This window comes from Podarcis liolepis (assembly GCF_965112155.1).
Source record: "Podarcis liolepis genome assembly, chromosome: 8".
In the NCBI taxonomy this organism is placed as follows: Eukaryota; Metazoa; Chordata; class Lepidosauria; order Squamata; family Lacertidae; genus Podarcis; species Podarcis liolepis.
Genome location: NC_139560.1, coordinates 60,102,230 through 60,116,202, shown reverse-complemented (window position 1 = coordinate 60,116,202; position 13,973 = coordinate 60,102,230). Strand labels below are relative to the sequence as shown.

General features: G+C 37.9%; 1 protein-coding gene across 8 annotated transcripts in view; it reads right to left on the bottom strand.

Moving 5' to 3' along the window:
• KIF13A (kinesin family member 13A) overlaps positions 1–13,973 on the bottom strand; it is a 74,156-nt gene that overhangs the window by 42,320 nt on the left and 17,863 nt on the right. For 6 of the 8 annotated variants that reach the window (XM_083518894.1, XM_083518897.1, XM_083518893.1 and 3 more), the window contains exons 5-14: positions 12,842–12,934; positions 11,043–11,223; positions 8,613–8,700; positions 7,891–8,025; positions 6,473–6,585; positions 5,148–5,259; positions 4,362–4,574; positions 3,889–3,999; positions 1,823–1,957; positions 9–139 (exon numbers count right to left, since the gene is read on the bottom strand). In XM_083518894.1, the coding sequence (XP_083375020.1) occupies positions 9–139; positions 1,823–1,957; positions 3,889–3,999; positions 4,362–4,574; positions 5,148–5,259; positions 6,473–6,585; positions 7,891–8,025; positions 8,613–8,700; positions 11,043–11,223; positions 12,842–12,934 (1,312 nt within the window). The remainder of the gene's footprint in view (positions 1–8; positions 140–1,822; positions 1,958–3,888; positions 4,000–4,361; positions 4,575–5,147; positions 5,260–6,472; positions 6,586–7,890; positions 8,026–8,612; positions 8,701–11,042; positions 11,224–12,841; positions 12,935–13,973) is intronic. The other 2 variants (XM_083518900.1, XM_083518899.1) reach the window with 1 other exon arrangement.

Below are 13,973 nucleotides of genomic sequence, written 5' to 3'. Positions count from 1 at the left end.
TCTCTTACCTTGCATTTTCTTTTGGTGAGAGAGAAACTTCCCCATCTGGTGCAATGTCTATCTCGCAATGCTCTGGTTGGATCCCTATCCCAAATAGCTGTATATCCTGAGAAGTATCTGCACCAACCCTAGTATGATCCTGGTTAAGACAATTACAATGAAAATAAATCTGCTGCTTCTATTGACATAGGCACATACTTATTCATCACGAAGTATGTGCAATCCACCCTGGAATCCCATGGCCATACAGTGGTACTTCGGGTTGCATACGCTTCAGGTTACATACGCTTCAGGTTACAGACTCCGCTAACCCAGAAATAGTACGTTGGGTTAAGAACTTTGCTTCAGGATGAGAACAGAAATTGTGCTCCGGCGGCACGGCGGCAGCAGGAGGCCCCATTAGCTATAGTGGTGCTTCAGGTTAAGAACAGTTTCAGGTTAAGAACGGACCTCCGGAACGAATTAAGTACATAACCAGAGGTACCACTGTATTCATTACACAGTGAAACTATTGCTAGCCTGGCAGAGGTAACAAGGGCCCTGTACAGGCTCACTAAAACTGATCTCACAGAAATATATGCCCACACTTAATTATTATACAAAGATTGAGACATAATGCTGTACGTGGGATTAACCAATTGCCTTTGCAAACTAGGAATATTTCCACAGCTTAATTGTTCTCAGTAATTTCTGCTTATAACATTAGAAACATTTGGTTGCATTTATTATATAGGTCTAAGAAAATAGGTTCCTAAGAACAAAGATAAAAGAGCTAGGTTTAATTATTACAATAATTACCCATCTGAAATCTACTGACAGCAATCCAATTTAACTATAACAAAAAACCTGAATCAGTACTGAGTACTATATACGAGAAAGAAAAACTTAGCTTGAATCTTAAGAAATAGAGGTCACTGAATGAAAAAGCTATCTTCATACACATTTATTAGTATGCCTATCAATAAACTGAATACATACAGCAAACTATCTCATCATTTTATTTTTTTCTGAGATATATGAACTGATTTTCAAAATTAAATTCACAGCAGTATGGACTATGTGCATAACAAACAGCAGAGGTTTACACAGAATCTAAATTTCTCCTTCCTGGACCAAAATTATGATAAAGCCTTAGAAGTAAGAGCACATGCTTACACAAGAATTCATATTAGCCTTTTTGACCACTTACAAGGAAGGGTTAAACTGAGAGAAATCATAGTGAATGATCAGGTTAAAGAATGGAAGGAGCAACAGATTTTCTGCAATGTCTTTTAGTTTTTGCAAATAAAGTACTGACTGAAAAGTTTTTTTATTAAAAAAAAGTAAGGAAGTTTCAGTCCCACACTTTAAGAACCAATGTAGATATAAAGAGGTAAAGGTAAAGTACCCCTGACAGTTAAGTCCAGCCATGAACGACTGTGGGGTTACGGCACTCATCTCGCTTTACTGGCGGAGGGAGCCGACGTTTGTCTGCAGACAGTTTTTCTGGGTCATGTGGCCAGCATGACTAAGCTGCTTCTGGCGAAACCAGAGCAACGCACGGAAACACCGTTTACCTTCCTGCCGGAGCGGTACCTATTTATCTACTTGCACTTTTTTGTGTGCTTTCGAACTGCTAGGTTGGCAGGAGATGGGACTGAGCAATGGAAGCTCACCCCGTCATGGGGATTCAAACCACCGACCTTCCGATCGGCAAGTCCTAGGCTCAGTGGTTAGACAGCACCACCCACGTCCCTAATGTAGATATAGTCCCACAAATTCAAATTTAGCACAATATTTAAAGGGAAGTTCAAAAACATTACGGAATTTAATGCCTTTTTACCTTTAAATAGTAAACCAATAATTCATTGAGTGCAGGATCTGCATTTAGATTCACCAGGTAGCACTTATCTTCCCCAACCTTGATGCCAGAAGTTTCAAGGGAAATGCCCATACTCTCTAGCTGTCTTTGTCTCTCCTGTAAAATACACAGGGAAAAAATTAATACATCAGATCTAAGTGCCAATAAACCTAAATATTATGACTTGAGACATAATCACGGGCAAAAGAAAAACAGCTGCTGACACTGCTCTACAAATCTTTACACAAGAATTCACATAGCACTATAAGAGGTAGGTTCCATATCAGTTTCCATGCTTCCACTTTTCCAGAAGGTGGTACAAGGGGGAAAACCTATTTGGATTTAGAATCACCTTTCTCACAAACTGCTCAACTCTGAGACATAAAACAAACTCTTCTGTGAGCAGAAGCAGCCTTCCTCATGTGAAAGGGTACCATTGGAAGTAAAAACAGAGTTACCATTAATCTGCACCCAGCTAAAATAATAGGTCTAGAACAGATAACAAAAGAGGTTGCAAAACTATGAGTAACACTATCCAGTAAGCCTTTCATCTATTATGACTCTAGATCATCAGTCAATGAAACAGACTAGTGAAGTCATGCATACAGTCCTATCAGTGCCTTTTAAAACAATGAAACATATTATTACAATTTGTAACATTCTCATAAATTGTGGTTTGGACACTATGCCACAATAAAAATATTTTTAAAATATACATTTAGAATGTAAACTAATTCTTCTCATCTTTGCTGTTTTTTCACTTTCCTTCACAATAAACTACAACAGAACAAAATAACTTAGAACAACAGAAGTACCAATGAACATACAACTAGATTCTGGCCAGAAGAAACTTAACAGTCATGAGAATGGTCCACTGAGCAGGAATTAATGGACAGTTGTTGCAGTGGTGCTAAGTAAGCAGTGGGTTCCTTCACAGACCTTTATGGAAATCAGTGCATTTTGACTTAATCCAAAAGGATCTGGAGTGAGCAATGAGATGGCCAAGTTTTCTGATGACACCAGTGGTAAAAACAAAAGGGGATTGAAAGGAGCTCCAAAAGGATCTCTTCCAACTGAGCAAATGGGCATTAAAATGGAAATGGATACCAATGTGAGCAAGTATAAAACACACTGAGGTGAAAAATCCTAACTTCACATATAGGCTAATGGGGTGGAGAAGGTGACTACGGAAAAGTTCTCTCCCTCTCATATAATACTAGAACCCAGGATAAAAGGAAGTACTACCTCACACAGGGCACAATTACTTGCCTTACTTCATATTCTCTTGCAAAATTTGCTGATGAAACATGAAGGAATACAAAAATACACTGAAACACCACTCATTTAGGCCAAACTAAGCCATATTAATACCTGGCCCTCAGCTTTAGAACTCCTCAGCCTTGCTTCAAGTGAGCATGCTCATAGCAATACAGTGAGCTGTGACCATTATTTGCTGTAACAAAGAATGTTTGGGTAGCTGCCTACTGTGACTGTAGGTTTTAATCCAGCAGTTATTTTTGCAGCCATCTACAGAGTGAGCAGCTTTGTTTAATACCTAAGTAAAGCCTATGCAACCACAGCAAGTATGCTAGCATTGTGTGACATCAATATAAACTGTGTTAATTAACCTATTTCCTCAGGATTTTCTTAAACTTTATATTTTTTGGAATTTTCTTTGTTTTCCAAGTTTTTAATTTGCATCTTGTCTTGTTGCATGTCACAATACATATTTGTTGGTTTGTTGCCTAGTTTTATTCACACTATTGTAAACTATAGTGGACTATTTTAATGAAGGACAGTAAAGAAATATTTTAAATCCATAAAATCCAGGTGAATGGCAAGAGCCACAGATTTTCAGGAAACAGTATGTTGACAGCCAGATCACTTTTGGAAATATAAAACTTGTCCATCTCTGTCCCATAGACTATTATCTTATTATTATTTATTGAATTTATATACTGCCCTATATTTGCAGGTCTCAGGCTAAGTACTGTAATGCAAACTTACACTAATTAAGCATTTAGCAGAAAGAATACTGAAAAGAATACCTGTGCAATTTCTTCTGTTTTCCTTAACTTCTCCTCCCAAGTGACAGTCAGTTCTTTTATTAGTTTCTCAGATTCCTCCAATTTTTCCTTTAACTCTGGTGCCTTCATAGCCTTCATAGCCAAAATATGTCAGTTACAAACATTTTATAATTCCCAATTTATCCATGACAAATTTTAATCCCGTTCTGCTAGTCAAACAAATTGGGTTGTGAACAGAATCACATACATGGGTGCAAATACTTAGAACCCCATACTACTCTTTCATTATGTTTAATTGTGCTCACCATTTGGATTTCCCCCTTCCCACAAGAAATTCAGATCATCAATTCATATTCAAATAAATCCTGTCGTGATACAAATTTTATAGCCAATTCAAAAACATTAACCCCCCCACCCCGCTTTGTAAAATATGTATGGAACTAATAAAAAAGACAACTCACTGAATCCCACCAGTAATATTACCATAAAGTTACCTCTGCCTGAGAAAGTTGTTCTTTTAGTTTCTCTACTTCTTCACGTAGTTCTCGGATGACCCTGGCATTTGGATCTTCGTTTACTATAGCATGATTAACTATCCTTTTAGCTCTGTCTGCATATCTCAGTGTGGAGAGTGTTTCTTCATAATTATCAGCTGCTGGACTAATTGTAGCTATCATAGCTGTTTGGCTGTTTCCTCCCAAGTTGTCCTAAAGAGTATAATAAGGAATTCATAAATAGGTGAAGCAATTTGAAAATATCCCCCTTCTCTAAACGCACAATTTCACTACATTTAGCATACAAAGCTTTGCACTCACTGAAGTCATTGCACAAGCAGAACAACTTTCACTTGCACAAGGGAACTTCCCCTCCCCCTTCCCCAACTCTCCAGAGCAGATCTAGTGGTGGAACAGAGGGCACACGGGGGATGGAGAGGAAAGGGAAGTTCTGTTGCATGGGCAAAAGTCATTCCATTCACATAATGATTTAGTTGAATATAATGCACACTTTTAAAATCAAGGTGCATTGCTTTCAACTGCATCTGATCTACAACACATTGTACATTTAGCTCTCAGCATTACAAAGTATGATGCAAAAATCAGAATGGCAGGTAAACAGTTGTGTCAAAAGGTTAATATAGCAAGAAAAAGCATGTATCATACCAGGAAGAGGTTGCATCTGGAATATTTCTTAATTAGTCAAAAAAGTTTGTACACTGGTGTGCAAGATAGCATATCAGCCCATGACAGTTCCACTTAGAATGATACAGTGCCATGTCTTACCTTGAGAAGCCAGGTGAGTACAGAGTCTCTGTAAGGCACAAATTTGTTTTTCCCCTTTCCTGCTGCTTGGTCTGCAAGTGATGAGATAACCAAACCTAGTGTTGAGAGTGACCTAGGAGAGCAGCAAATTGTTATCAGCTAGAACATGTAACATACAATTTGTCAAAAGCTGCAATGAAATTTAATCTTGGGGGGGGGGAGGTAGCTTCTTTGGGGTGTGATAATTCTAGAACTTGTGAAGGTTTAAAAAGGATTTCAAAAGTAATAGAAATCTGTAGAAGAATAAAACTGCTCTGTAAAGCCTATGGAGCTAAACACTAAAAGGTGTTCCATACAGGTCAGAATGAGCAACAACAGTATTAAAGGGTGCTTTGTAGCACTATAATCAAAAACACAAGCAAGCAAACAGTGCAAGAATAGGAAAAAGCATATTCAATTTTAGAAGGAAAGAGCACCTCCTACTATAAAGCTATGTAAATAAGAGTTAATTATCTGCCATTTGTTTATTAAGAAAATAGATGGATAGCAAAAGCAAATTTACCGCAAACAAATGAAGCAGCTTTTAGAATTCTTATTTGAGAGTCACTGTAACTACTTGCTGCACGATGATGATGATATAATATATATGATACCCTGCCCATCTGACTAGGTTTCCCCAGTCACACTGAGCGGCTTCCCGCAGAAAAAATAAAAATAAAAATAAATCAAACATTAAAAGCTTCCTGAAACAGGGCTGCCTTCAGAAGTCTATGGAAATTTATATAGTTCTTTTAACTCTTTGACATCGGCTGTGAGGGCATTTCACAGGGCAGGTGCAACAACTGAAAAGGCCTTCTGCCTGGTTCCCTGTAATTTCACTTCTTGCAAAGAGGGAACTGCCAGAAGGCCCTTGGAGTTGGACCTCAGTGTCCAGGCTGAATGATGTGGGTGCTCCTTATCTAGTTTAGACCAATACACTGAATGTTTAAGGAAAGCAACAAGTTTACTGAGAACTCTGCAACCATTAAAACCCTACTCTTACTTAGTTGCTGTTTAATGCAATATCCACAACTGCATGGGGAAATGGGTGTGAAGAAATTACAATGTGCAAGCACCTTTTCATTCTATAAAGTGCTGCTGTCACTTCAGGTTAACGATTTCACATTAGTCACATGCCTGGATCATAAATGGAAAAAATCTGCAGAAAAGTAAACCTAATGTAACCTTCAAAATTTTGAATGCTGTTTGAATGTAGTCTGATGAGAAGCTTGATTTAAAGGGCCTTCTGATGAGTACAACTAAAGTGAATGTTTATTTGGATAATTTAAATTCACTCATGCCCTTACTTGTTTATATTGCTGCCTTCCTTCAGACGTTCTCCCGCTGCTCCTGTTTTAGATACTCTTTCACTACCAGCCAAATCTACCAGGCTGACTTTGCTCACTTTCTCTCCAGAGTTCTAAGCAAAAACACAAACATACAAAAACAAATCAATCTTTTAAATAGCCTACTATGATTTCACACAGTGCAAGAAACAATAAAATACTGGCAAATAAACTTGAACAACAGCAAGAAGCAGTTGCTGTGATATTTTTAAGTCACTTTCACATTACTGTTTAGTACAGACAACTTTAGAATTAACTGTAGCAAATCTTTGTAAATACTAATAATAACTGTGCCCAATTTACATGTAATTATATACGCCATATTGGCATCACAATTCCCTGTAAGGGAAAAGCTGAAAACACCAGACAGTTATAATAAAGGTGCATGCTATTTCATTACCAGGAAATAGGGGTCTAACACATTTGTAAAAGTTACTCATTGTGCATTCATGAAGATTCATGTGCAGGCATGATAAAGTCAGTAGAAACCTTTTTGGAGGTTCGGGATCTATATATAGCATCTCTGTCCTTCTACTTAGCCTAGACATCTCCAAAATATTTTAGTTTTCCATGTGTATGAAAATTTTCATGAGGACACTTCCACACAAATGATCACTATGTCCATTCTGATGAAATTTATTTGAAGAGTTCTGTATCACATACTCTTCTTCTAAGGATCCCTCAAGTAGCAGTCGATATCAGTCCCTAATAGAGGATGTTAAATTTTCTGACTTGCTGGAACCAATCCTAAATCTGGTTACCAAGCATCAGATCTCTGGTTGTGTTCTATTCCAATACCTTTATTGACCATATTACATTTCTCTCCCCGCCCCCATACATAAGGTGGGGCAATCTGATATATATTGACTATCATGTCTTGATGAACTACTTCCATAAGGTTTTTGGTGGCTGGTTTGTACCTGCCCATTCCCATGTCTTCATTACCATGAAGACACATCAGACCAAAGCAACACAGGAAGTGCTGTACTGGATTTTTACAAACCTCGATAATCTGTAGAAGAATAACAAATACAGTGTCTAATAGTTATGTGTGTCTACAAATGACATTTGCGCTCTTTGCTGGAATCTGCTTGGCATGGCATCTTAGATCATCCTCCATCATGTTAGCTTCTCATTTCAGATTAAGGAATACTACTCATATGTGTATCACAGATTTTAATTTGGGACTTAACCATTTTCAGTACATGTCCATTAACATTCTTCTGCACTGTTAATCTGACATCCCTATTTTAAAACACATGTGTCTGGGACTGGGGCGTCCGTGAAATCAATGGGGAGGAATTTACAAGTTCACATGCTTAGAATCACATTAGTCACACAATAAAATTTCCAAAGGCCCTTAAACTCAATTCACTTACGCCAGACTGCAGGTCATAAAGCGTCTGAGTTACTATAATATTAAATACAGCATGGGAGCGGCTGCTTTCCTCATTCATGTTGGTTGCTGCAACTGTTCGGGACTTGTTTCCCTCTGACATCAATGATTCAATATCCTGAAGCATAATGAAAACAATGGATGAAACAAAGAATTTATTCTTCCCATTCACAACGTTTCCATTGGCTCAAAGAGTTGATTCACCTAAAATCACTACCTTCTCCATATAAAGCCCAGAGACAATTACATCATCCTAATCACAGGCTTACCCCACCCACAAACAGTTTAGAAAATAGAAGGTACCTTAATTTATCTTTAGCTGATTAATATAATGTCATTGTTAACAGAATAATTGAAATCAATGGCTTAAAAACTGCTAATATGATTTCCATATTGAATTTCTTTAGAAAGTTCATTTTTTACTTTAAAATACTCATCAGCCCCGAATATACACAAGGTCTCTCCTTTAAAATGTATTTCTATGCCACTATGTGCTTTTTCTTCAACCAATCTTTAATATTTACTTATGTATTTATTCAATTTTGGGTAGGACAAATTGTTTTCATTATATAAATTGTATATGGATTTGTTTCTTTTCTCAGCTCACGGTGCTCACAGCCTGTAACAAAGCAGTGTGCCATGGCCCTGCCCCACCATACCCTAGGAAATACTATTAATATCATGAGATATTTGGTTTTTACTTACCTCAAAGCTAGTAACAGCTAGTTGAGACAAACCATCTACATATGGGCCCAAAACTTTGTGCTCACGAACTTTGAGGGACTGTCGACTCCTTTGAAAGAAAAAATGGACTTAGTCTAAATTTTACCAACCAACTTCTAAAAAAGCTCATCTGCTTGAAATGTCAAGGGTAATTACCAAGATAATTATTTAATCAAATAATTTTTAATAACATTATAAAAAGACTTTTGGTATTTTTCTCCCTATAACTTGTTTTAACCTCTAACTTGCCCTCATCTTCATAGCCTCAATGTGAAAAGATTTAAGAAGAACCAGCTGTAGGACCCATATAGTCCAGCAATCTGTTCTCACAGTGGCACATCAGAAACCTATGGGGAACCCAAAAGCAGAACCTGAACTCAACAGCACTCTCCCCACATGTGATTTCCAACAACTGGCATACAATTATCCAAGGCTGGGGTAATACTCCCTCTGAAAGCACAAGTTCATAGTCTGAGGGTGCTCCTGGGCCCATCTCTGTCACTAAGAGTCCAAATTACCTAAATGGCTAGGAAGGCCCTTTACCAGCTTCAGTTGGTAAGACAGCTACAGCTATTCTGGATCAGGAGAGCCCAACTAACATAATCCATGCATTGGTAAACTCCAGATTGGATTACTGAAATGCACTCTATGTGGGGCTGCCCTTGACCCAGAAGCCATAATTACCGTATTTTTCGCTCTATAACACGCACCCAACCATAACACGCACGTAGTTTTTAGAGGAGGAAAATTCGTAGGCATGCCACCCATAGGCATTCCCTCCATAACACGCACAGACATTTCCCCTTACTTTTTAGGAGGAAAAAAGTGAGTGTTATGGTGCAAAAAATACGGTAGTTTAAAATATAGTAGCTCACTGGGATGGAAACACACCATCACACTGCAGCACTACTGAAAGAATTGCACTGGTTGCCAATTAGCTACTGGGCTTGGTTGAAGGCGCTGATATAAACATCTTGAGACCAAGCTATCTAAAAGATTACCTCATTCCCTACATACCCTACCAATCATTCTTCAGGAGATGGCATATTGTAGGTATGATCTACAAGATCTACAGAAGGTTGATTTCAGGATGTCAGAATCAACTTTTGGTGAGGCAGCTCCTACACTTTGGAACCTCCTCCCACTGAATACCAGAGAGGTGGTATTCTTTTTTGGTGCTTACTAAATACATTCTTCTTTCAATAAGCCTTCTAAATCTTTATCCTAATTGGTATCTGCTTTGGGTTTGAGTTTATTTTATGAATGTGCTATTGCTGTTTTAAATGATTTTATATTTATAATTAATTTGGAAATTAAATTACAATTTAATTTATCAATTTTACTAGTTTTCATAACTACAACTACTTAATAATATTATGAACCTTAAAATAATATAATAATACCAATAATATCAATAATCACTTCTAAACCTACTTATTATATTATAATCATATTCTTAAATCTCCCCTAACAGAAAATATGGATTCGCTGAGTCTTGCACTATTCCCACACTTCTTGTGGAAGTGAATTCCATAGTTTAAGTATGTTTGTTGAAGAAATACTTTATTTTGTTTGCTTTGAATCTTCCAACATTCAGCTTCATTGGATACCAACCATTAGTATCATGAGAAAGGGGGAAAAACTTTTCTCTATGCACATTTTCCACATCATGCATAATTTTATATACCTCTATTATGTCTCTTCTTACTCACATTTTATCTAGCTCATAAGCCCCAAACTTTAATACACAGGTCAATGACAGACTCCCCCCCCCAAAAAAAACCCCACCATGTTCTCTTATTCATTTCTGCTATTGTACAGATATTCAGCTATCATAATAGCCACGCGGCAGTAAAAGTCACTCCCATAGCAAATTTTGTTCACATTCCATGAAGCAAATTCTGAAAACCAGGTTCCTTAATGACCACCAATCATACATGGTTGGCATTTCACTTTGGTAAATATAGCTCTCTCTAGTAAGAGCAGATAAGTTCACACTACACATGGAAGTGACAGATGATAACCTTATGGGACTGACTGGGTCTGCTTGATGGGTGGTGATGTGCTATTTGAAACATGCAGATAAAGGGAGCTGAATCTCTTCTTTCCTCCCCCCACTCACTACTTTTAATTCCAAAGGGGACCCCTCCAAACATTTTTATCTCTACTGAGCTCTGATAGCAGAAGTGAGCCTGGTTGGTGGTGGGGAGAGAACTCCTGGAGCTGCAAGTGGGGATGCTGATGTCAGAAAAGGTTTCAGTACAACCTCTGGTCCTTTAAATCACAACCTTCCCACACATCTGAGGCACAGTCACATTTAAAGCAATCATGTATAGTTTGGGTCTCAGTGCACAAAATATACTCTCATTCCTAACCTGTTGTGTTGATCAACATTGAAAACAAGTTCCTTACCCTTTAGGGTCCAGTAAATCTCTGACCTTCTCATTATAGATTTCCATATAGGACACTTCAACTTTAAAAGTATGTGAATCATTTTCTTCTGAAGTGATTCTTTGAAACAATGCACAGCAGAGCCGTGGGATCAGACCCAGTTGTTCTGCATTGCCCATCATTGAGAAGGATTTTCCAGAGCCTAAAACAGAATATAGAAAAGAAACATGTATTATAAAAGCTCTACTTGCATTTTCAAATTATTTCCTACAAAAGGTGAAGGCAGTTTGCATGTAAGTCAAAGGAACATGCAATTAAGGGTTCTCCATGCAACTAAGTACTTGGTTTGGCCTAAGTGCTGGATTTGACCTGGGAAGAAGTCTGTGAGGGGCAGGTTAAGAAGTCCCACCTCTGTCCTACAACATTAGCAGTGGCCTACAGTATAAGGGCTGCTGGAAGCTGCTCTCTCAGCACAGCCCTGCAACCTACAACAGGGATGTTACAGTGAACTATGTCACAGGATTATTATATACTACTCTCTCAGCCAAATCTGCAATGCGGATAATCTGCAAATTCTCAGCTTCAGCCCAACAACCAATCTTCCATAGGGGTCTCAGATTATTAGCCTTCAACTGATGTGTCAGAATCTATTATCAGGTCACACAGCCTGATGAAAGGTGGGTTGCGAAAACATCACAAACACTCTTTAAATATATGGCAAAATATTAAGAAATGGGTCCCCAAATGCATGTTTGGATTAAAGGTGGGTCCCAGGTCTGAAAAGATCAGAAACTACTGCTCTAGACAATACCATAAACTACTTAGAGGCTGAACTGCAGCATATAATATGAACTACACTGCAGGACTATCCTAAGCCATTTTTTCATATCTGCAAACCTCAGGGTTACTCTGAGCATGCTGATGCCTTTTCTTTTGTACACAGGTGGTGCAATTTTGACTCTAGCTCTACAAACACAAGACAACTCACAATGGCATTAGTGTATATGATGATGACAGTACAGATTGCTTTCTCATCCTCATCTGTCCACCTTATGAATGTCAAGTTATTTAGTTTAACTAATATGTTGTGAAAATATATAGATGCTTCTTTTGTGGAAAGCATATGCAAAACAAGTAAAAGAAAAAGCTGGCACCTTGTCGTCTGCACATGACTTAACTTTGTGAATTTTCATCAAATGCATGTCTTGCTATATTTAAGTGTTTAGAGGACTATTTCAAGTAGAGCTCTCAGTTCTTCTGACCTATTTGCAAGTGTACAAAAATGAACATGCAACTGTCTTAGCACAATAATTGGTGCTCTCCTCTTCTGAACTAAGTTCATTAGATTATGCATACACATGCATACACAATGGTTTGAGAAGGCATCTGTATAGTCTCAGATTTCAATGTTGTTATTAAGAACCTGTCTGTATAGAACAGTACTGATCCCACAGTTCAAGATTATCCTTAATGAAACTAGGCTTGTTTTTTCAGATTAAGGATGTGAAGCTTTGTCTATTTACTGATCATTTGTCTCAAAGTCAGAAAGATCTACAACCAGATCCTGAGTATATTTATTCAGGAGTATGCTCTATTAAGTTCAGGTAGATGAACATAGGAAGACAGTCATGAGTGCTATTAGGTTTTGAGTTAAGAGGTATTAAGAGAGAAGTGACTGGGATGTGATGCAAGAGAGAAAATATATGTGGCAAAGGAGAAGTCCAACACTGCACTCAAGGAGAGGTTCGGGCTGAAGAAAGGCATTAGTTAAGCAGCACTCCTGGCACAATAAAAAATCCCCACTTGTAAAAACCTCTCACCTGTTTGTCCATAGGCAAAAATGCAAGCATTATACCCCTGAAAGGCCTTCTCAAGAATCCCTTCACCAAGGCACTTGAACACTACTTGTTGACCTACAAAATTTAATACACAAATGAGAAACCAAAGCCTCAAAATTAAATAAACTAAGTTTTATCACCACAAGCAATTAAAAAAGTGAATAATAAAGCAGTTGTGAAAAACTTTGCTTAGATTGCTTAAATATAACATCTAAATCCATATCTAGTTTTTAACACAATGATTTTCTAACCATATCAAAAGTATCAACTTGATACGCAATTTTTGGCTTGTGTCCAGTGCATCACTAAGTGTTTCATCCGTGCAAGAATTCCCACTTGCACAACAAGACTTTCCCTTTCTCCTACCCCATGCACACCCCACATCCTCCCCAAGTCTGCTCCAGGGGTTGAAGCCCCAGAAGAGATTTAAGGGGTATATTGGGGGAGGAGAGGGAGGGGAAGTCCTGCTGTACAACCACAAATCCTTGCACTGGCAAACCACTTACTTAGTGCTGCATTGGATAGAAGCCATTGCATCCACATTGGCATAAAATTCATCATTTGGTTGAGTATTGGATATATGTGTACTGGTACCAACCACATAGTTTGCAATCACTTGATAGGATCCAGATACAAGTCATGCTTAGAAAAGTCCCACTGATTTCAACGGACCTAAAGTTAGTAATGATGAGTATTGATGTTAATATGTCTACTCTAAGCATGATTTACAGTGCAACCCTGGCCATCTTTACTCAGTGCTGCCACATTCAATGATACTTACTCCCCCACAAATAAGCTTCTGATTACCATCAAAGTCTGGATTGAACCCTCTATTTTTATCAGTATTGTCTCGAGAGAGCTTGACAGCATTGGGTTGTCCCACACCAACTTATTCTGTTGTAGCACTGCCAAAACAGTTGCTTCTAAAATATTGATCCACTTGTGAGTCTTATGATATATATAAAATTGTGCTGTTTTTTGTCCGTCTGAACCAGTATTTTCTTTCTCACATGCGTACAGAATGTGGATTATGTTTTTAAATTAAATAATGTTGATAATGTGTCTCCTTAAAACTCTTTTTAAACATTGTGAATGAACAGCACTAATTTGTGCA